General features: G+C 41.6%; 2 protein-coding genes across 2 annotated transcripts in view; both read left to right on the forward strand.

The window, feature by feature from the left end:
- The window catches only part of Vps33a (VPS33A core subunit of CORVET and HOPS complexes), a 28544-nt gene extending 9608 nt beyond the window's left edge, over positions 1 to 18936 (forward strand). Inside the window, exons 5-13 of the mRNA XM_027921362.2 lie at positions 462 to 578; positions 1864 to 2038; positions 5034 to 5227; positions 7205 to 7331; positions 8820 to 8887; positions 9976 to 10113; positions 13041 to 13178; positions 16245 to 16413; positions 16796 to 18936. Coding sequence (XP_027777163.1) covers positions 462 to 578; positions 1864 to 2038; positions 5034 to 5227; positions 7205 to 7331; positions 8820 to 8887; positions 9976 to 10113; positions 13041 to 13178; positions 16245 to 16413; positions 16796 to 16977 — 1308 coding nt within the window. The 3' untranslated portion in view covers positions 16978 to 18936. The remainder of the gene's footprint in view (positions 1 to 461; positions 579 to 1863; positions 2039 to 5033; positions 5228 to 7204; positions 7332 to 8819; positions 8888 to 9975; positions 10114 to 13040; positions 13179 to 16244; positions 16414 to 16795) is intronic.
- Positions 18937 to 20643: 1707 nt separating this feature from the next.
- LOC139706890 (uncharacterized) lies at positions 20644 to 22882 on the forward strand. Its single transcript, XM_071616488.1, has 2 exons — positions 20644 to 21725; positions 22413 to 22882. Exon 2 carries the CDS (start codon positions 22417 to 22419, stop codon positions 22549 to 22551), a length of 135 nt encoding a protein of 44 aa, XP_071472589.1. The 5' UTR covers positions 20644 to 21725; positions 22413 to 22416; the 3' UTR covers positions 22552 to 22882.
- The last annotated feature ends 17 nt before the right edge of the window (positions 22883 to 22899 follow it).

Raw genomic sequence — 22899 nt, forward strand, 5'->3', positions numbered from 1 at the left:
GCCTCACACATGGCTAGGCAAGCACTCTACCACTGAGCTACACCCCAGCCCTTGATACAGGGTCTTGATAAGTCACCCAGTCTGGCTTCAAACTTTCAGTCCTCCTGACTCAGCCTCCTAAATAGCTGGAATTACAGGCATGAGCCACCACGCCTGGCTGCTATTTGTCTTTCTACTTTGTTTATAGAGCTTGCAATATATGGAAATGGGTTTGTTTTTTGTTTTGTTTTGTTTTTTTGGTTGTAGGTAGACAAATATCTTTACTTTGTTTATTTATTTTTATGCGGTCCTGAGGATCGAACCCAAGTGTGAGGCAAACTGCTGTACTGCTGAGCCCCAGCCCCAGCCCTGGAACTGGTTTTATTGTCCCTTGCTGAACCCCAACACTGGAACAGAGGCAGGCACCTGGCTGGCCCCTGGGAAAAGACTGATCCATAGTAACTGGCCTTTCTTCTCCACAGGAGTGCTACCTAGAGGGTGACCAGACAAGCCTGTATCATGCTGCGAAGGGGCTGATGACACTGCAGGCTCTGTATGGAACAATCCCCCAGATCTTTGGGAAAGGAGAGTGTGCTCGGGTGAGAACCAGCTGTTTTCTGGTGGTGAAGGGGGGCCCCTGGCACCCAAAGTTGGGGAGGAAGGGGAGACTCCTCACAAGTACAGCCAGGCTCCATAACTCACAAATTCTGTGTTTGGACTTTTCCTCCTCTCTGTAATTTGGGCGTGACCCTCAAGTTAGCACTCATGGTACTTTGTGGACGTGCACAGAGAAGTGAGAAATTTGTCATACACTGAACACACTGCTGGCTGAGGTTGAACAAGATGACGCTCTGCCTTCTTGTTTCCACTCTTGGGCTACAACTATCTCTTCCAGTCTGTTAGTGTCCTGTTTTTCTGCTCTTTATAGTTTTTGTTGATGATTTTGCTGTTTGAAGTAGGCCCTCAAGTATAGTGCTGAAGTGCTTCCAAGTGTTCCTGAGCACAGAAAACCTGCGATGTGCCTTGTGGAGAAATCAGTGTGTTAGAGAAGTTTCATTCAGGCCAGTGAGAGAGCTGTTGGCTGTGAGTGATACATATATATAAAGTCAGAGTCTTTAAACAGAAACACACGTGGAATCATGTTGTGTTGATCAGTTGACAGAAGTTGTGCAGTGGCTCACAGGTACCCCATTGTATTTCCGTAGGAGCAGTGGGTCAGGGTTAGCTAGCCAAATTCAGTGGCTTCAGTGACTTTGTAGAACCTCAAATAGCAAGCACAGTGTAACTGATTTTCTGCCTTACTGGGAATTGGTGGCTGCTATTGGCTCTAAGTGGTGGCCAATAGCAAATGCTTTTTGATATCTGCTTATTTCTTTTTTAAATATCTTTATTTATTTATTTTTATGTGGTGCTGAGAATCAAACTCAGTGCCTCACATGTGCAAGGCAGGTGCTCTGCCACTGAGCTTCAGCCCCAGCCCAATAGCTGCTTATTCCCTTTTTTTTTTGGGGGGGGGGGGGGGGGGGCTGAAATCATTTTCTTTCTTCTGAACCATGGACACTTGCTGTTTTTCTTCTCATGCTATAGCCCCGAATTCTACACGTGAAGTTAGAGCACTGAAGGTCACAGCCATGTGTTTCCAGAGGTCTTAGTCTATAGACATCTGGCTCCATTTCTTGGGGCTTGATAGGCTGAACATCATGGCGGCGTGTGTGGCAGAGGGAAGCAGCTCACATCATGGTGACCAGGAAGCAGAGAGAGCGCTTATTTCTTAATCAGTCTCACTCTTGCAGTTTTTTTCCTATTTTGATGATCTGTTTTTAGCTGAAGTTTTAAATCTGCCAGTTCTGGAAGGCGCCACCTGATCCAGTATTTTATTTCCAGCAAGTTGCCAATATGATGATCAGGATGAAGAGAGAGTTTACAGGAAGCCAAAATTCAATATTTCCTGTTTTTGACAACCTCTTATTGCTTGATCGAAATGTGGATTTATTAACACCTCTTGCCACTCAGCTTACATATGAAGGACTCATTGATGAAATCTATGGCATTCAGAACAGTAAGTGACATCTATTTTTATTAATAGGTAATATGATAAAAATACCCTTTTTTTGTGGAGGCTGCCATTCTTATGTGGCATACTTAAGCATTATGTAAACTTAAAGATCCAGTTTCTAATGGTGATTTCAAAGTGTAGATTAGCATAAACCTTTTTTGCGGCAGTTTGGCAACTCATAAGACTTTCACTCTTGGCTCAAGAAAATCCAAAGCTTTAACGTCCCTTCAGGAATCATTCCAAAAAAAGAGATCAAGGAGGTTTACAAAAAAATTTATATTTCCATTTCTTTTCTAGAATTTTCTGAATAATCCAAATGGTTGAGAACTTTATAAAATAATAAATGTGGAACATGTGTAACTATATAGCCAATTATAAATTTTATATATGTGTGTATAATATATAGTTTATATGTATATCTATCTATCTATTTATCTATATACATAGTATACATAAAATGACCAAATAAGAGCATCCAAAAAGAAGAAAATAACTGGAGGAGGAATAACCAGACCATGCCTCATGGCTGGCGATAGTTCTGGAGAGCTTGTGAAGAGGTGGCTGTGTTGGGTGGAAAGAAGGGTAGAGTTCAGGCAGAGGCTCTGGGGAGGGGTGAGCAGCATGCTGAATGCTGCCTGTGGTGTGATAGCAAGCTCACAAAAGGAGAGAGCACAGATGGGGAAATCCTCAGGAACAAGGCTGATACAGAAGTTAGGGTCACTAGGTGGAAGATCGGACGGCCTGCTAGGTTTGGGGCATAGCAGGTTATTAGGTTAGAGGTCACAAACATGTTTTGTTTGGTTGATTGTGGCCCATGTGATACTTCTTTGTTTCTGTCAGCATTTAAAATCTGAGAGATTTTAATTAATTTATTTATTATTATTATTCTTACTTTGCACTGGGGATTGAATCCAGGATGCTCTACCACTGAACTATATCCCCAGCTCCTTTTATTTCTGAGGCTTTAGGATCTTGGGCTGGGGATGTAGCTCAGTAGTAGAGTGCTTGCCTAGTATGCATGAGGCCTTAGGTTTGATCCTCAACACCTGCCCAAAAAAAAAAAGTGCCAGACAGGGTTTTGCTAAGTTGCTGAAGCTGGCCTCAGATTTAACAATCCTCCTGCCTCAGCCTCCCAAGTAGCTGGGATTACAGGTGTGCACCACTCCCCACTCCAGAGAGTTTGGGATGGGAAGGGGTGACCTGTAAGGGCTGCAGGAGATGGCTGTGTAAACAAGGTGAAAGGTCAGCAGGGATTTTCCAAGAAAATAAAGCATACGTGTAAACTCACAACCTCTTTTTTTTTTTTAAATTTTGTTTTTGTTTTTTATGGTACCTGGGATTGAACCCAGGAGTAGTTAACCCCTGAGGTACATCTGCAACCCTTTTGTATCTTTTTTATTTTGAAACAGGGTCTCTATAAGTTGCTTAGGGACTTGCTAAGGCTAGCTTTGAACTTGTGATCCTCCTGCTTCAGCCTGTCAGATTTCTGGAATGATAGGTGTGTGCCACCACATCCAGCTAATTCACGGCCTCTTTGTAGCATTTTTTTTTTTAACAAGTTGAACATTGATTAGGGAAACTGGAAAAATAGTAGAAAAGCTAGGTATGGTGGTACACACCTATTAAACCCAGCTACTTGAGAGGCTGAGGCACATGCTCAAGGATAGCCTGGGCAATTTAATGAGACCCTGTCTCAAAATTTAGGGAAAAAAAAAAAAAGGGAGGGGGCTATGCATGTAGCTCAGTGGTAACGTGCCCCGGGTTTGATACCTAGTACTGCAAAAAGAAGAGGAGGAGGAAGATCGGGGAGGGGTTGTTATGCATACTACATATGGAATGGGTGTGGCAATGTGCCAATAAAACTTTATTTTCAAAAACAGGAAGTAAAACTATGCAATGGCACATGCCTGTAATCCCAACAATTGGGGAGGCTGAGGCAGGAAGATTGCGAGTTCAAAGCCAGCCTCAGCAACTTAGTGAGGCTCTAAGAAACTTAGACCCTGTCTCAAAATTTGAAAAAGGCTTAGGGATGTAGCACAATTATTAAGCACCCCTGAATTCAATCACTGGTACCAAAAAAAAAAGGAATTGGGCAGAATTTGGCCCTCATGCCATAGTTTCTGACCCTTGTTTGAAAATAGCTTTCAAACTATTGTTGATCAGTAAGAAATATATTTTATATCACACATGCATATATGTATGTATAAAACAAAAACAGAAGTTTTATTAATAATAAAAACCCACCTGCCCTTAGTTCATGTGATACACTCTGGTATTTCCTCTTTTGTTTGTTGCTGTTTTGTTTTCTTCTGTTTTTTAATATTTCTCGCCACCCAGTGGCTTGATTTCATGGCACCTAATGGGACATTACTTACAGTTTGAAAACCATAGGAGACATTGGGCAGATCCTTGTAAGTTTTTTTTATGGTGCTAGGCATCAAACCTAGGGCCTCACTCAAGTTAGGCAATTCCTGTACCACTGAATCACACCTAACTTAGAAGAGGAAAAGGGACCTAATTCCTCAAGAAGTTTAGGAACTGGACATTGCTATGGTAGCTTATATATAGGTGCCCCCAAAGAAAAATGGAACCATGGTATCAATGCTAAAGAGTCACTATTACTTTTTTTTTTTTTTTTTGTAGTACCAGGGATTGAATCCAGGAGTGCTTAACCACTGAGCCACACCCAGCCCTTTTTATTTTTTATTTTGAGATAAGGTCTTACTAAGTTGCTGAGGCTGGGTTTGAACTTGTGATCCTCCTGCCTCAGCTTCCCAAGCTGCTGGGATTACCAGTGTACACCACCATGCCCATCAAGAGTCACTCTTTCCTGTACTTGTATCATGGGATATAAAAACCCAGAGCTATGTGTCACTGTCTTGTTAAGCTGTCTTCCATTCTCTGTTGAACTGGAAATTCCCTTTTATGCCTGGGTACTTGATTGTTGCTTCTTCCAGTAATTGCACATAGGTGCTCGTTTCCTCCCATTGTCATTCAGGTTATGTGAAATTACCCCCAGAGAAATTTGCACCTAAGAAGCAGGGTGACAGTGGGAAGGACCTCCCCACAGAAGCAAAGAAGCTGCAGCTGAATTCTGCAGAGGAGCTCTATGCTGAGATCCGAGATAAGAATTTCAATGCGGTGGGCTCCGTGCTCAGCAAGAAGGCAAAGATCATCTCTGCTGCCTTCGAGGTGAGATGAGCTTTGATTGTCATCCTGCTACCTTCCATTGCTAGGGTGCCCACCTGCAGGAGAATAAGAACTCCAACCACACAGCCGCAAATAGCTAGCCGCATTTTCCTACCCTGAGTAATTGCAGGTTCCTAAGGACCCAGGGATTTCTCTCTTTTCAGACTTTTTCTCGGACCCATGACAAAAGAGGTCCTGTTAGGTTTTTCTCCTTTTGTAGAGGACATAGGGCACACATTTGTAGTTTATAAGTTTTCTGTGTAAACATTTTCAGTAACTTCCTTTAAATTATTTCCTACTTAAGAGGAAGCCAGCTGTACTAAAAATAAAAGCTCTTTTGTGATAGAACTTGCAGTTCATGATGAAAACTGCAGGTCTAGCCACTGGTGACAGTGGCAGGGGAACCCTGTATGTGTGGTGGATGATAATGAGACTAAAGTCCCTGGCAGCCCAGAGCCTCATTATCACTTCCTGCCTCCTCTTGCCCATCCACTGGTTTCTTCTTATTAAAGCTCCTTTTTGAAACATGGGAATCAGTAAGCTGATAAACTCTGAATATTTAGACTTAGAAGATATAAATTAGAAAAGTTTTAGAAAATTTTTTCACTGAGTAGTTCTAAATTTTTTCAGTCTTAGGAATTATATTCATTAATTAATTTTTATATTTCTGAGGATACTTTTAGTTGAAATTACCAAATTTTGCTTGAAAAACAGTCTCATCACTAAACCAGGTTCATTTTGTTATACTCAAGATTGACATTCAGAGAAGGACTAATTTTTTTCATCTTAGTTTTTTACTCAGAAATTTGTGTGGTTTACCAAATATTGTCCACTAATACTTGAATGCCCACAAAATACTGACAAAACCTATGAAATGATACACAGGAAAAGAGAATTGTAGGCACTTTCTCTATTAAAAAAAAAAAGTGCTAATGTGCAAAGCTCAGTGGCACAAGCAACTCCAGAGGCTGAGGCAGGAGGATTGGAAAGTTGGAGACCAGCCTCAGGATCTTAGCAAGACCATAAGCAACTTAGCTTGTCTAGCTGACTCAAAATAAAAACTTAAAAAGGACTGGGGTAGCTCCAGTGGTAGAACGCCTCTAGTTTAATCACAGTATCAAAAAATAATTAATTATTTATTTAAAAAGAAGTGCTAGGCTGGGGTTGTGGCTCAGCGGTAGAGCACTCACCTCGCATGTGCAAGGCCCTGGGTTCGATCCTAAGCACCACATAAAAATAAGTAAGTGAAATAAAGGTATTGTGTCCAACTACAACTAAAAAAGAAATATTTTTGTTGTTGTTGTTAAAAAAGAAGTGCTGGGGGCTAGTGTTGTGGCTCAGTGGTAGCGTGCTCGTCTGGCAGGCACGGGGTCCTGGGTTCGATCCTCAGCACTACATACAATCAAATAAAGGAATTACGTCCAACTATAACTAAGAAATAAATATTAAAAAAAAAAAAGAAGTGCTGGGGCTGAAGCTGTGGCACAGTGGCAGAGCGCCCACCTCGCACATGAGTGCTAATGTCGTTAAGAGACTCCATGAACTCTTTCAGTGATTTTTTAAAAATTTTTTTAAATTTTTTTTTTTTTTTGAGAGAGAGGGTTTTTTTTTTTTTTAATATTTATTTTTTTAGTTTTCGGCAAACACAACATCTTTGTTTGTATGTGGTGCTGAGGATTGAACCCAGGCCTCATGCATGCTTGAGCCACATCCCCAGCCCAAATTATTTTAGATTTTTATGGCTTTTTTTTTTTTTTTAGTGCCAGGATCGAACCCAGGGCCTTGTGCATGCAAGGCAAGCACTCTACCAACTGAGCTATATCCCCAGCCTCTTTCAGTGATATATTTACCTTTCCTGTTCTGTGTGATGTTGGACGGGTTTGGCCTGACTAGTATGTGTCCACTCTTTCGCAGTAACGTAATTAGCGGTCATCTGAAATGTCTTTGCTGCTGATGGCGCTGCCCTTTTGTCTATTTCAGGAAAGGCACAACGCCAAGACTGTGGGGGAAATTAAGCAGTTTGTTTCCCAGTTGCCCCACATGCAGGCAGCAAGGGGCTCACTTGCAAATCATACCTCGATTGCAGAGTTGATCAAAGACGTCACTAGTAAGTATCCTTTGACATGATCTTCCACCTGGAGCTGACTCCCATACACACTGAGGCTTCCTTGGGAAAGTCAGCATTTTTTACTCCTTCTGCACTGAGGATGCAACCCAAGGCCTTGCTCATACAAAGCTTGTGCTCTACCATTGAGCTACACACCCAGCCCAGTCAGCTGTTTTAACATCCTATGTTTCTCGTAAGTAAATGTGCACATTAGCAGTTAGTGATGACAAAATATTTAGAATATAGATAAGAGAAAAGATTTATGCATCCAGGTGCAGTGGCACACACCTGTGATCTCAGCAACTTGGGAGACTGAAGCAGGAGGATCACACAGGAGGCCAGCAACTTAGCAAGACCCTATCTCAAAGTAAAAAAATAAAAAAGGTCTGGGGAAGTAGCTTAGTGGTAAAGTGCCCTGGATTCAATCCCCCTACCCTGCCCCCTGTCCCAAATTTATGCATAATATTGCTCTCATATTAATAGGCAGTTAATTTTTTTAGTCTATTTTTTTTTCCTATTGTGAAGGATTACTTAATTAGAACAATATGGTGTTTCTGTTTTTTTTTTTAATTTTATTTTCTCTTGAGAGTTTACTGCAAAATTGGTACAGAAAGCCTGTGTTGAGTATTTTGAAAAAAGCTCAGATTTATACTAAACTGGATCTGAGTTTGTTCATTTAAAAATACGGTTGTTGGGCTGGGGATGTGGCTCAAGCGGTAGCACGCTCGCCTGGCATGCGTGCGGCCCGGGTTCGATCCTCAGCACCACATGTTGTGTCCGCCGAAAACTAAAAAATAAATATAAAAAAAATTCTCTCTAAAAAAAAATAGGGTTGTTGGGGCTGGGGTTGTGGTTCAGTGGTAGAGCATTAGCCTAGCACATGCGAGGCCCTGGGTTCGAACCTCAACACCGTAAAAAAATAAATAAAGGTATTATGTCCATCTACAACTAAAAAAAAAATTTTAAATAGGTTGTAAAAGCTGAGTAGGCGTGCCTACTCCTACTCAGCTTTTACAACCTATTTAGTGCCTTGGATTATGAAGTATCTTAAACATTGTATTAGAAAATCAGTCCTTTGATTTTATGTTAACAGAAGTGGAAATCAAATTGGTTGAATCTGATGACAAAAGTGAAATGCTCTTGGGAAATGAGTTTTCATTAATTCATAATGCATTAATGATGCATTCCTGTAATCCCAGTGACTCAGGAGGCTGAGGCAGGAGGATCATAAGTTTGAGGCCAGCCTCAACAACTTTCCAAGACCCTAAGCAACTTAGTGAGATCCTGTCTCAAAATTAAAAAAAAAAAAAAAAGTGGGGATGTAGCTCAGTGGTAAAATACACTCATTGGCTGATGATTTGAACTTGTGCTTGCTTTCTTTTTTGCATGTCCTGTTTCTTAATCACACCTTGTGTATAAAAGCAAACCACTTAAACAAATTCACTTTTATTGAATTTCTGAGTTGAAAATTTGCTAATTATATTTTAGCTTCTGAAGACTTCTTTGATAAATTAACAGTGGAACAAGAGTTTATGTCTGGAATAGACACTGACAAGGTATGTAGACAATAAAACTGTTATAACAAATAGTTGAAAGTTTACCAAACGTAAGATTGTAGTCAAATAAACAATTGCTTTGATACCTGTGCCATGCCTAAATAATTTTATGAGCAAATGCAAAATGTGAAAATGTGGATTTTGTCGGGTAAAAATACTTAGCATTACTCTATGTAAGATACTTTGCGCAATACATGGTGAAATGGGATATGGTCCCTGAAATCCAAGATTTTTAAAGACTATAATAAGTAAATTAAGAAATTTGCTTTTGGGGGGCCAGGGCTGTGACTCAGTGGCAGAGCATTTGCCTACCATGTGTGAGGCACTGGGTTTGATCCCTGACACCACATAAAAATAAAAACAAAATAAAGGTATTGTGTCCATCTACAACTAAAAAGAAAAAACTTTAAAAAAATGATATTTGCTTTTGGGACTGTGGATTTAGCTCAGTGGTAGAGGGCTTGCCAGGTATGCATGAAGCCCTGGGTTCAGTCTGCAAAAAGCAAAAACAAGATATTTACTTTTCGAGAGAATTTGTTATATCATGACTTTATATTCAGCCATAGGGGCTTAGTGTGTAGCTCAATGGTAGAGCACTTGCCTAGCTTGCACAAGGCCCCGGGTTCAATCCCTAGCACCACCACCCCCCAAAAAAATTCAGCCTTATTAATTTTCTAAATTATTCCATTTGTGAAAATTCCCATCTTCTAAAAATATTCCTGTTATTTTACACTAAATTGCTGCTTTTCTTGAGATAGGCTAGGTCCCACAAGTCCCAAACACTTGGCAATCTCTCAGGAGTTTGTCCACAGAAATAGACCTGTCAGGGCAGGCATTGGGACTGGCCACAGCTGTCTTCACTGCTTGGTGCTCCTGTAATTTGACCTGAGAACTGGTGTGTCTGTGTGGTGCCTGGGAGTGTGTGTGGCAGGGGCTGAGGTAGCTACCTCAGTCAGGGTTGAGAAGTGAGAAAAAATAATGAGCCTTTCTCCTGCACATCTCCTTTCTTTAACTTAGAAAAATAATTCTAAACATCAAGTTCTTTAAGTCTCTAAAAGCAACAGTCTATGTATATACTTTATTTCTAGGTCAACAATTACATAGAGGATTGCATCGCCCAAAAGCATCCACTGACCAAGGTCTTAAGGCTGCTGTGCCTCCAGTCAGTGTGCAATAGTGGACTCAAACAAAAAGTCTTGGATTACTACAAAAGAGAAATTCTCCAGGTAAGATATATTAAAGTCTTTTATTGGTCAATGGGGAAAGCAAAAAGAAAGTGACAGAATGGCTATTTTGGTACATTGCTACCACAATCTTAAATTTTTTAACACCTAGAGGAATTGTTCTGATTAACTATAGTTATTTATTGTATCTGATAGTAAGAACAGTAGCAAGCATTTACTGAGCATTTACTGTATGCCAGGGCCTATCTGAAGAGCTTTATGAATATACTTTTGTTTAACTCTCACAACAGCCCGATGAGTTTATCATCCCCTGTTTGTGGATGAAACCCCTAAGGGATATACTAGTTTCATAACTGGCCCAAGGTCACCAGCTAGTAAATGTCAAAACCAGTGCCAAAACCCAGGCAATTTAGGCCTAATGTTCACCTCAATGAGCCAGTTGCATGATGGAGGAAGATAACTTTGCAAATTTCTGATAACAGTTCCCTGTTAAGGAACTGCTATCAGAAATAAACTGTTTCTTTATTTTTTTAAATAAATAAATATATATATATAAATTTGTAGATGGACACACGTTTATTTTATTTATTTATCTTTGTGAGGCTCAAACCCAGAGTCTCACACATGCTAGGCAAGCGCTCTGCCACTGAGCTACAACTCCACCCCAAGCCTAATACTTTATAATAAGGAAGAAGTTCACAGTTGTTTTATTTATGTATGTATTTTTATTTTTTGGTTTTGCTTGTTTTTTTGTTTGTTTTTGTTTTTGTTTTGCTTCCTCTGCTATTTTAAAAAATCCCCCTGTTCAAAAATGTCTCAGGCAGTATTTATTTGCTGTTACCTGTATTGTTAAATTTATTATCATTAAAATTAAGGACTCGTTAATTTTTTTTTGCATTTGTCTTTTTTTGAGTTATACATAAAGCATACATATGCATTAAGATTCCAAGGATGCAGAAATACATGGAGCAAAAGATGAACATCCCTCAGACCCATACTCAGTCCCATGTCCCTCCTCAGATGTGTCCCATATCAGCCATTTGGTGTGGATCCTTCCAGTCTCCTATTTTCAAATGTATTCAAAGTGCATTTATGTACATAGATGTCAGAGTGATACTGGCTGGATCCTGGCTCAGCTCTGCTTTTATTGGCTGTGTGACCTTGGGCAAGTTCTTTAAAAGTCTCAAATGAAGCCAGGCCTGGTGGTGCAGGCTTGGTAATCCCAGAAACTTGGGAGACTAAGGCAGGAGGATCACAAGTTCAAGGCCAGCCTCAACAACTTAGACCCTTGTTGGGGGGCTTCCCTGAACAAGAGTTATGCACACATCTTTGAGTCTTTTTTTTTAGAGAGAGAGAGAGAGAGAGAGAGAGAGAATTTTTCAATATTTATTTTTTAGTTTTCGGCAGACACAACATCTTTGTATGTGGTGCTGAGGATCGAACCCAGGCGAGCGCGCTACTGCTTGAGCCACATCCCCAGCCCTGGCATCTTTGAGTCTTGAGTAAAGAGGTACTGGATTGGCACTGTGCCCACTGCAATGCATGTGGACTTACCTCTGCTCGTCCAGGAGAGGTGCAGCTCTGGGATTGGGTGTTACCCGATGGAGTTGAGTTACACCCACCTGTTATAAACCTACCACTTGCCCTTTTTTGGATAGAATGTTCCATTGACTAGCTTCCCCCAATAAAAGCTGAGCTTCAGGACGTGCTCCTTCTCTCTCACCAGCCTCCTGTGTTTTTCTCTTGCCCACCTTGTGGGAGCTTACAGCTGGAAATGGAAAAGCCATCCTAAATGCCCAGACAAAGGTATTTTCCGTGTCTGTGTGAATTGTATGCGTCAGCCCAAATTCACCCGAATGACCCTGGTTTCCATAGCTCACTCAGGACGTGGACTATAGACCCTGACTCAAAACTTAAATAAATAAATTAATAAATAAAAAAGGCTAGGTATGTGGCTTAGTGGTTAAGCACCTCTAGGTTCAGTCTCAGATACCAAATAAGTAACTCAAATGGAGATAATACCTACCTCCTGGTTTTGGGGGATTTTTTTTGTTTGAGACGGGTCTTGCTGAGTTACTTAGGGCCTCACTAAACCGAGGCTGGCTTGGAACTTGTGATCCTCCTGCTACAGTCTTCAGAGTCGCCAGAATTATAAGTGTGTACCATCATGCCCAGCTACCTTATGGGTTTATGAGGATGACTGAGCCATAAAAGAATATGAAGTGCTCAGGCCAGAACCATGCTCAGCTGATAGAAAGTATTTTGCAGGTTTTGGCTACTATTTATATCGTTTTTAAAGGCAGAAATAAAATCCTATTATACATAATATTTTATTATTAACTCTTTTTTGTCCTTAAAAATATATTCATGGGCTGTGGTTGTGGTTCATTAGTAGAGCGCTTGAGTAGCATATGTGAGGCACTGGATTCAATCCTCAGCACCACATAAAAGTAAATAAATGTGTCCATCTCCAACTTCTTATTGGAATGTGTAGATCTGCCTCATCCTTTTTTAGAGCTAATCATATACCACATATAAATAGAATTTATTTGATGCTTACTTAGGTTGAGCCCATAAATTCTGACTTTAAAAATTTTAAATCCTGGGCTAGGGTTGTAGGTCAGTAGAAAAGCACTTGCCTAGCATGTGTGAGACCCTGGGTTCCATCCTCAGCACCACAAAAACATAAATAAAAAATAAAGGTATGTGTCCACCTACAACTAAAATATATATATATATATATATATAATTTTTAAAAAATATATTTAAATTCTACTATGAAACAATGAACTGCCTTAATATTAATGGACAAGCATGCCCTGTCCCCTGTGCTCATCAGGAGTTATTGCTGGACCTTGTTATTTTGTCTGAAGTACAGATCAAATCGATTTGTTCAAAGTGCTCTGTTTTGAAAATTGAAGAAGCCCTTTTCCTGATCTGACATCAAGGCCACATTATTTCTCTTGCAGACCTATGGCTATGAGCACATACTGACCTTGTACAACCTAGAGAAGGCCGGCCTGCTAAAGCCACAGACAGGGGGCAGAAACAACTACCCAACAATTCGGAAAACATTACGCCTCTGGATGGATGATGTTAACGAACAAGTAAGATGCACTCCTCCACTTTAACTGCAGTCAGTTACTGGTTTCATAGTTTATTGTGACAACATATGCTACTTAATCTGCACATCTAATATTTTTTGAAAAAGTAATGCATTTGTGTGTTGTGTCCATCAGAATCTCAGGAGGAAACATAATGCTATCAAACTGGAGAGCCTGAGGATTAATAAAGATGTGGGCACCAGGCACAGTGGCACACACCTATAATCCCAGAGGCTCAGGAGGCTGAGTCAGGAGGATCACAAGTTCAAAGCCAGCTTCAACTTAGTGAGGCCCTAAGCAACTTAGCAAGACCCTGTCTCGAAAAATAAAAAGGACTAGAGATGTGGCTCAATGGTTCAATCCCTGGTACCTAAAAAAAATAAAGATGTGAACCAGTAGAGACTAGTAGGCAGTGCAGTGGTGAGTCCTCACCAACTGAGGCCTGAAGGGCAGAGAAGTTATTCTAGAAAGCTTGATGAAAACTGTAGAGACATACATCCAGCCCCCAGAAGTGTCACAGATAGAAGGCAGGGAGGTACAAGCCTTGACCTCATGCTGCTGCCCACTCTCCAGCTGCCCTCCACCACCCCTCCCCATGCAATTGTGCAAACACAAACAGGGTGTGGGAGAGTGTTGACATAGCACCTCCAGGCCATCTCCAGGGCACAGAGCTCTGTGGAGAAGGTTGGGGAACCTCAGGAGGTGCTGATGGGAAATGACCAGCAAGAATCAGTCAGTTCCACAGCTTACCCAGTTCCTGCAGAGTAAAACCACTGGAACCAGTTGTAATCTACTCTTCTAGAAAGATTCTATGCACATACAAACGTTTTTATGCTCCGAAGTAGCATATACATTTGTGTAGTGTATGTGTGTGTGTGCGCACACACATGAGCGCACTGGGGATCGAACCCAGGGCCTTGTGCATGCAAGGCAAGCACTCTACCAACTGGGCTACATCCCCAGCCCATGTATACTTTGCTTTACATTTGTTAGCTTTATTTTTATTATTATTATTTTTTTTGTACTAGTGATTGAACCCAGGGATGCTCTACCACTGAACTGTATCCCCAGTCCTTTTTATTTTTTATTTTGAGACAGGGTCTTGCTAAGTTGCCAAGGCTGGCCTTGAATTAGTGATCCTCCTGCCTCAGCCTCCCAAGTAGCTGGGATTGCAGGCATGTGCTACCATGCCTGGCTTCCATTTGTTGTATTTTGTAATAGTTCTAAATTTTTTTTCTTATTGTCTTTTTTATTTGGTTGGTTGGTTTTTGTTTTCTAGGCTTTTGTTTGTTTCTGGGGGACTTTTTTGGACTGCCTTTGTTAAGAAATGCTTATAACTAGTCTTCTCCATCAATAGCAAAATTGGGTTATTTTTTCCCCAGTGGGAAAATAGATACCCTTAATTTTTGTGTTGCATCATGTGCATAATCTATTAGTTCAGCTCTCCTTACCATTCTTATCTTCCTCCCTCCAAACCCACCTATCACTTAACTAGAGATATTGAAGATGCTTCGGTGATCCTTCCTGCTCTTTCTCATTCTTTTTTATTTTTACTTTATCAAAATACTAAGTTTAGGGGCTGGGGTTGTGGCTCGGTGGTAGAGCACTTGCATAGTATGTGCAAGGCACTGGGTTCAATCCTCAGCACTACATAAATAAATAAATAAAGATATTATGTCCATCTACAACTAAAAAAAATATTAAAAAATAAAATACTGAGTTTATTTCACATGTCTATATTTTTGTTTCACAACTATTTCCATGTCTGAACACAACTACTACTATGTCCTATCATAACATTCCATATATAGTTAGTTAAAAACCAAACAGAGGGTGGAGTTCCATCTTAAAAAACCAAACAGGCATTTTGAACAACACATTCTTGGCAGTGGAACCTGGATAACATTTATCAAACAGTAGGGAAAGTTCTCACTTTGCATTATAAAAGGACAGCCAGATATCAACTGTTGCAGAAATGAAATAAGATGGAAAATTTTAACAAACTATTTTCTTAAAGAAAATTCCTCTACTGCCAGAGATCTTAAATAGCGTCCTGATCAGTCCATCATCTGGAAGCAATTCTTCACGTAATTGATGAACTTGGCTTCTCCACTTTGGGAAGAGAACCACCTTTTTCTATATTTGCTTGCATTTTTGCATTAATATCTTCTACAGAACTAGGAAGTGCTGTCCCCTAATATGCACAGGACCCAAACCACACTTCCAATTTAAGTCCACAGGTGGTGTAATATCAAAGCCCCCAAGAGAAACTGCTCATTTTCATCAGTATCCACCTTAATGTGATAATCTTTGTCAGCCTTTAGCTGAAAAGATAGTTCTGGGTCCTCAAGGGGCTCATGTTCGTGTCCATTGAATCTTCCATGCATGCATTTAGGTGGGAGAGAAGAATGGAAAATATATGACTGTTTCCTCAGAGAACAGATGTGCAGACAGAATCACACCAGTCATTCTGTTTAATTGCTACTTAGTGGGCTTTTGATTTGTTGTTTGGTACTGGGAATTGAACCCAGAGCTTTGCACATTGCTGAGAATACACTCTACCACTGAGCTACATCCCTAGTCCCCACAGGGTGGTTTTAAGGATATTCCTTATTTTGTGATTTAACAGATTCCTAAGATAGAAATTTTGGCAGTTTGTAGCCTTTTGCAATTACTGTGTTACAATCAATATGTTTTTTTCTTTGGTTTATCTCTAATGGTCTAAAAGCACCTCTGTAGGATAAATGCCTAAAAATATAATTGCTAGGTTCAAAGGTTTGTAGGCATTATTATTCAGCTAAAGTGTCATGGTACCATCTAAGAAATTTTTTGGCAAATCAAATGATACTTATTCATCTTCAATACCCAGAGTTTCTTTGAGTGAATTTTCAAGATTTGAGTCAAAATGAAGTCCTAGCTGGCGAAACTAAAGTCCATTTGGGGTGGATTGGAGCAGGGCATGGGTGAGAGAGTTGTGTTTCTGCTTTCAAATCAGGTAATTTGGGGCTCCTCTAAAGGTACAGGTGGCTCTGAATCTCTATCTCCAGGTGTTATTTATTTATTTGACAGAATCCTACAGACATATCCTATGTGTACAGTGGTTATGCCCCCCTCAGTGTGCGACTGGCTCAGCTGCTTTCCAGGCCTGGCTGGCGGAGTATCGAGGAGGTTCTTCGCATCCTCCCAGGCCCCCACTTTGAAGAACGGCAGCCACTGCCCACAGGGCTTCAAAAAAAACGTAAGTCTCAGTCCAGTGTCTACAGATAATTATGTGCCATTAGTGTGGTTTTCATGTATTGTGCAGCTGCTTTGTAAAAGACATTTGTAAAGTACTTAGGTATCAGAGTCAAGTGTACCTCTTCTGTTACTTGCTAATGTATATTGTTAGTTGAGCCATGTTATTCTCTTGGGAGGAACAACTCTCAGTCTCCGCAGTGAGGCTCTCAGGAGTTTGAAAAAGCATTAAGATTAAAATCAAGTGTTCCTGGTTTCAAATGAGCTGTCTGTACTAAGACATATTTGACTTTTTTATTCTTATGAGTTTTGAAAAATCTATTAAGAGGCAGGAAGAAAGGCACCAATAATAATTACTTCTGAATTCTGAAATGTTTACATTTTAGGTCAACCAGGAGAAAACCGAGTTACTCTAATATTTTTCCTCGGGGGTGTAACCTTTGCTGAAATTGCTGCCCTAAGGTTTCTCTCCCAGTTGGAAGATGGAGGTACAGAGTATGTAATTGCCACCACTAAACTAATGAATGGAACTAGCTGGATAGAGGCTCTAATGGAGAAACCTTTCTAGGGTGTTCAAAGGAGACTTCACAAGTGCACTACAGAATAAGCTGCCTTTTGAACAAGTTGCTGAAAGGAAGTGAACCCACAGAAGAAACAGGAATACAGAAGTTACTTTGTGTTTTGCTTCTTATACTATTTTCTGTTCCTTTTCTCCTTTCTGCTCCTCTGTGTTCATAATTTCTTGAAGAAAGAAGAAGAAAATTAACCTGGGTAAAAGAGACTTTGGTTTTGAATTTTCTAAGTTCAGGATCTTCATTATAGGACTCTGGAAATGCAGTAAAGATGGTGGGACTGGATAATCCATATAGCTATACAAATGGGGACAGCTCTTAAAATAAGAACACAGACACTGTGGAGGTAAAAATGAAAATAGAAGGGGAAGTCCAACTTCTAGTCTACAGTTTTATATTTTTAGGAAATGCATCAGGCCTATGATAGTGGTCATGTGTTGAGGGCTAGAGCTTAATGTTGTCCTTAGTGATTTATTTTTCCTGTAGAGGAATGGCACATTATAATTGTGTTTTCAATTTCTATCTTATTCCTAAGGCAAGTTTTGTTTCCTTCTTAAACATCAAGAGATTTTAGGGAGCTTCTTGCCCCAAAACACAAAATTTATATTTTCTCTGATCAGCTACATCTGTGTAGGTTCCATACTTATCAAGGGCTTTCTATTTCTACACTGAAGAATATAATAATTGGGGAACAGTTTCCAGAGAATTTAACCACTCCAGGACAGATGCCTCTGTTGAGGTTTAGGTTTTCTTCCCTGTCCACATGGGCCCAACATCTAGTTGGTCCCACCGTGAGCAGTGGTGACTCTTGCTTCATCAGCATACTGAAACTCCACCCCTGTTACCAACTACTCTGTGCACTTCTGTAGCTCCCAGTGGCCACTTTCATCCATTTTGCTTGAAAATATTCAGTTTGGTTGCAGTCCTTGATCTGGTGACCTCAGCTGCCCCTGGTTGATTTCATTGATGAGATCTGGTGACCTCAGCTGCCACTATTCCTACTGAGGACTGTTAGCTGTGCTGGACAGTAGGGATGTGAGTGGAGAAGTTCGAAGTTCATATGTGATCCCTGCCTCTCCTCTGCTCATCCCAGCATCTGGGGGAGTTAAGGGTACCATGCAAGGGACCAAGTTGGTAGCTTTTCTGCCATTGCCCAAGTTTCCAGCAAAATTACTTGGTCAACCAGGAGAAAACCAACCTGGGGAGCTTTGCCAGATTCCATCCCTGGTGTGGTTTCTATCATTAACTATTAATCACATAGGTTTTTCCCTTACCTTTTTCAGTAGTAGGATTCTGATGAGTATGGTGCATGTTACGCGTAAAAGAAAATCTGTATTTAAAAAAAATTAGTAAAATAATGAAGGGTGGCAGAGGTGATGTTTAAAAGATTTCTCATGGAATTAATCTGGCCTTGACGTTCATTATTTGGAAATGGAAAACCATTCTTGTTTTAGAAAATCCTTTTTCAAATCCTTGTTATTCCAGGGAGATTAGTTTATACTTTGGAGCCCTAACAGTTGTCTCAGCCTCAGCTCCTTTAGAGAATGAAATCTATCTTGTCCCTCCGTGGTTTTGGTTCATGGGATTCAATTCAGGTCTGGTCAAGTCTCCTTGGCTGGGGGTTCTGTTCTATGAACAGACACTCAGTTGTAATCTCATGTGTCTGCATTCACTTGTGACTCTGCATTTGCTTACTCAGAGCATAGCTAGGTCAGCGTCTAAAAATGCATTCAACATTGATGAGACATCAGTTACTTCATTTGTATGCAAAGAAAAAGTGGTGGATAATTACATATTATATGTGTTTGTGGACATTTATTTAATACTTGAAATTGAGAAAGGATATGTGAATGGCACATTTATTCTCAGAGAGGCAGATTATTTACATTGGGTCTGGATTTTTGTCTATTGGGTAGACAGTGTCCCTTTAATAAAGAGGTCTACATGGATAACCACTTTTTGTGGGGGTTTTTTGTTTTTGTTTTGTTTTTGGTACTGAGGATTGAGTACAGGGGCACTGGACTTTACCACTGAGTTACATCCTCAGCCCTTTTTATTTTTTATATTGAGACAGGGTCTTATAAGTTGCCCTGAATATGGCATCTTCCGGCTTTCACCTTCCAAGCTGCTAGGATTATAGGCATAGGCCACCACATCTGGCTTACGTAGATAATTACGTATAATTACATATAATTCTTATACAATTGTGAATTTTACCCAACAGAGAAATAAGTATTTTAACTGTGGAGCAAAAGAGTAATGGTTAAGAGAGGAAAGATTAAAAACTGGACATGTCGGGGCTGAGAGTGTAGCTCAGTTGGTAGAGCACTTGCCTACCATGCTCAAGGCTCTAGGTTCAATCCCCAGAACCACCAAACCAAACCAAAAAAAAAACCCAAAAAACATGTAATTTTCATTCTTGGAGAGAATTGAAAAGGTCTGTTGAGTTTTGTTCCATTCTACTCCCACTGGAAATGAATTTTCAAGCTGGTTTATGTCTTATTCTCAATTGTATGTTAAAGACTAATTGGGCTTACTGTTTTGTGTCTTATACAGTTGCGAATTTCATCCAACAGGGAAATAAGTATTTTAACTGATTTAATTGTGGAGTAAGAGTGTAACAGTTAAGAAAGGAAAGATTAAAAAACAGACATTCAAGGATTGGGGATGAGTGAAGCTCATTGGTAGAGTGTGTGTTAGCATGCAAAAGGCCCTGGGTTCAAGCCCCAGCACCAAAAAAAAAGGCCTGTCACTCAACAGAAGCACAGAAGTGTTTGTATTCATCAGCTGAATTCAAGCAAAAATACTTTTTTAGAAAATACTAAAATACTAGGTGACTAAAGTAGGCAGGAAGAGAGGCTGTGATAAAGATAGCAAGGCACAGGAAAGCAGGCCTCACAGACCATCTGTAGATGATGAACTGTACTCTAGATAGTATCTGATGTATTCAGTCCTGTGTTTTGTTTTGCACTAGCGGGGATTGAACCCAGGGATGCTCTAGCACTAAGTTACACACCCAGCCCTTTTTGATTTTTTACTTTTGAGATAGGGTTTTGCTAAGTTGCCAAGACTGGTCTCAAATTTGAGATCCTACTGCCTCAGCCTCCCAAGTGGCTGGGATTTTAAGCGTACACCACCAAACCCAGCAGGGCTTTTGTTTTGTTTTGTTTTTTTCCCTGTGTGTGTGCATATGTGGTGCTGGCCTTGCACATAAGAGGCAAGCACTCTACCAACTGAGCTATATCCCCACGCCTAACCCAGCAATCTTATGGTTTAATCACATACTATGAAAATAGAGAATGCTTTTTTGTCAGAAAATTGAAGGAAAGGGCAATGATATAAAAGTTCTCAGATTCTAACTTCTAAACAAATTCATGAGGCTTTCATGTCATGTGGCCATTCTTAGCTTCAATTACTCCACTTCTGTAAATACCCCGAATTGGGGGCTGGGGATGTGGCTCAAGCGGTAGCACGCTCGCCTTTTGCGGCCCTGGTTCGATCCTCAGCATCACATTAAAAAAAAAAAAAAAAAAGATGTTGTGTCCGCCGAAAAACTAAAAAATAAATATTAAAATTCTCTCTCTCTCTCTCTTTTTAAAAAATTAAATAAATCCCCAAATTGGGGGGTGAGTAGAAGCTGCAAAGTTTAGATCATGTAACTGTCTTGACATAGCCATTTGAAGGATATAAGAGCTTAAAAGCGCACAGAATAGGTCCTACTTTGAACAGCCCGACTTTTTTTATCTTATTTGTTATGGGGCAAGGTTATAAATCTCAGCCATCCTTTCTTTCCTCTGACAAGGTAAGACATTGAAGCCCTTCAGATGACCAATTCTCTAGGGGAGCAATTACTACTTCCTGAGCAGCTTGATAATGTTCTGCTCCTGTTTTTAGTTAGGCTGTGGCCAAGGCAATGATTTGATAATAAGAGATCCTGATTAAATTAAGGAACCATTTGCTCCTGAATGATGATGTTTATAAAATGGTTGATATCCACAGTACCTGCTTTTTCAAAGGTCAAAAAAGTCTTTAACTAAAATCTAGTATAAGCAAAATAATCAGAAGCAGCATAAAGTTTATACTTTTCCTTGTTACCTCTGGGAAAATGCTCTTTGCTTTCCCACCTGGCTCCTTTAGCCTCACATTTGGAGGCTTGACATTGGAAACAGATGCCTGGGAAGATGCCTGTGTAAGGAGTCTGTAAACTGCTAAACTCTTCGTAAATTAGAATCTAGTACTCTGGAGCCCTTGGTCATCTAAGCTTGGTTTTCACACGCACCGCATGCTCTCCCGTATTTTAAGGCAATGGCTTTCCAGATTGAGTAGATGGGACTTGTTTATTAGAACTATTGGCACCATAGTCCACCTAAAGTGTTTAGACTAGCAAGACAAGAAGAGGCTTGAAATACCCCCTAGTGTATTGCTTATTGAGCCCATTTGAGCCAGGAATTTTGCAAACTCCTGCGGAGCCCTGTGGGCCATGGAGGTGATACAGGAGAGGGCAGACAGAGTTGCCAGTGCCCCGCCTGGCCTGGGGATTGCCTGCGCAGTTTCCTGAGAGCTCAGGGACCACACCGAGGTTGTAATTGGTCGCTAGACCACACCTAGTTGTTGAGAGCGGTTGCTGCCTGAAGACCTCACAGCTCTGCTCAGATCGCTGGAGTGTGCAGAAGCCAACCTTTAGCACCAGAACAGAGAGGAGCCACAAGCTGCGACAGTGGAAGAGTCGTGGAAACTTTGCCAAGTGAGTGAAATAGGGAAAGAGGGAAGCTAATGGCTGGCACTGAGGGGAGCTGCTGGGCAGGCAGCAAAGAAGGTAAAAAGCTGCTTTGATTCTTACCACTGGATTCTGTCTGAGGTGAAGTTAGGAGGGCTGGGACAGATGCACAAGACACGGTGGAAGGGAGACAAGCCCAGTCAAACTGATGCTCCAGCAATCAGTTTGGCACCCCAGCAATCCTGGCTGGCCAGAAGACAAGCATGCTGGACTTTACAAAGCAAAAATCCTCAAAGTCTGCTATTGAGAAGCCTTGGGGCCAGGGAAATGGCAGAGGGGCTACAGTGAAGGCCTGTGCCTTCCCTTCCTTCCCAGGGCTGAGCTTGAGTGATGGGAAAAGCAAGCTTTACTCCACAAGCCCATTAGTGGCACCCGCGGCATTAAAAATTAAGGAGTAGGAGAGGGCTGGGGCTGGAAAGGACCAGGCTTTTGCCTCCTCGGAGCCCAGATCTGAGCGGAAGAATGAGAGCGATTTTTGCTTTAGAAGCAGCTCTCCACTGCAAATGCAAAGCGGAGGGTGTTTTGGAAGAATTGGCACTGTTGGGGTCTCAGTTTGAGGGCCAGGACCTGTTTTCCGCCACAACCCCTGCCCAGGACGGGGCTGGCTCGGGAGCTGTCCTCTGCGAGCTCAGGGTCTTTCCACGGCTCCCGCAGGGCAATGCCGGCGTCGTCCACCATCCACGTGCTGCAGGTGCTGCGGGAGCTGCTCGCCTTCGTTCTCCTCAGCTACACGGTACTCATCGGGGCGCTGCTGCTGGCCGGTTGGACCACCTACTTCCTGGTGCTGAAGTGACAGCGCCGGCGCCCCGCCCCCACCGGGCACGAACCCGGCGCTGCTCCGCCCCCCTCGGCGGACGGCTGAGCCCAGCCGGACCGGCTAGCCAAAGAGCTCTGCGCCTGACGCGCGCGCCCAGGTTGCCCCTCGAGGGGCGGCCTCAACCCAAACCCCGACCCATCGCTCGTGTCATCACGCGCGACTCAGCTCAGCGCCTTCTGGCCCAAGGCGTTCCCCGCCCCGCGCGGAATCTACAACGGTTGCGAGCCCGGCGCGGCCGTTACAGCTGTTGCCCCGGGCCCCGCCCCCTCGCTCCCCATCTGTCCAATCCTAACTGCTTCCTCGGGTGAGGGCGTGGCCATGGGG

Source organism: Marmota flaviventris, chromosome 1 (assembly GCF_047511675.1).
Source record: "Marmota flaviventris isolate mMarFla1 chromosome 1, mMarFla1.hap1, whole genome shotgun sequence".
NCBI classification, from domain to species: Eukaryota; Metazoa; Chordata; class Mammalia; order Rodentia; family Sciuridae; genus Marmota; species Marmota flaviventris.

Excerpts from the sequence above, each read along its gene's own strand:
- LOC139706890 (XM_071616488.1), top strand. The coding sequence starts at position 22,417 with ATGCCGGCGTCGTCCACCATCCACGTGCTGCAGGTGCTGCGGGAGCTG.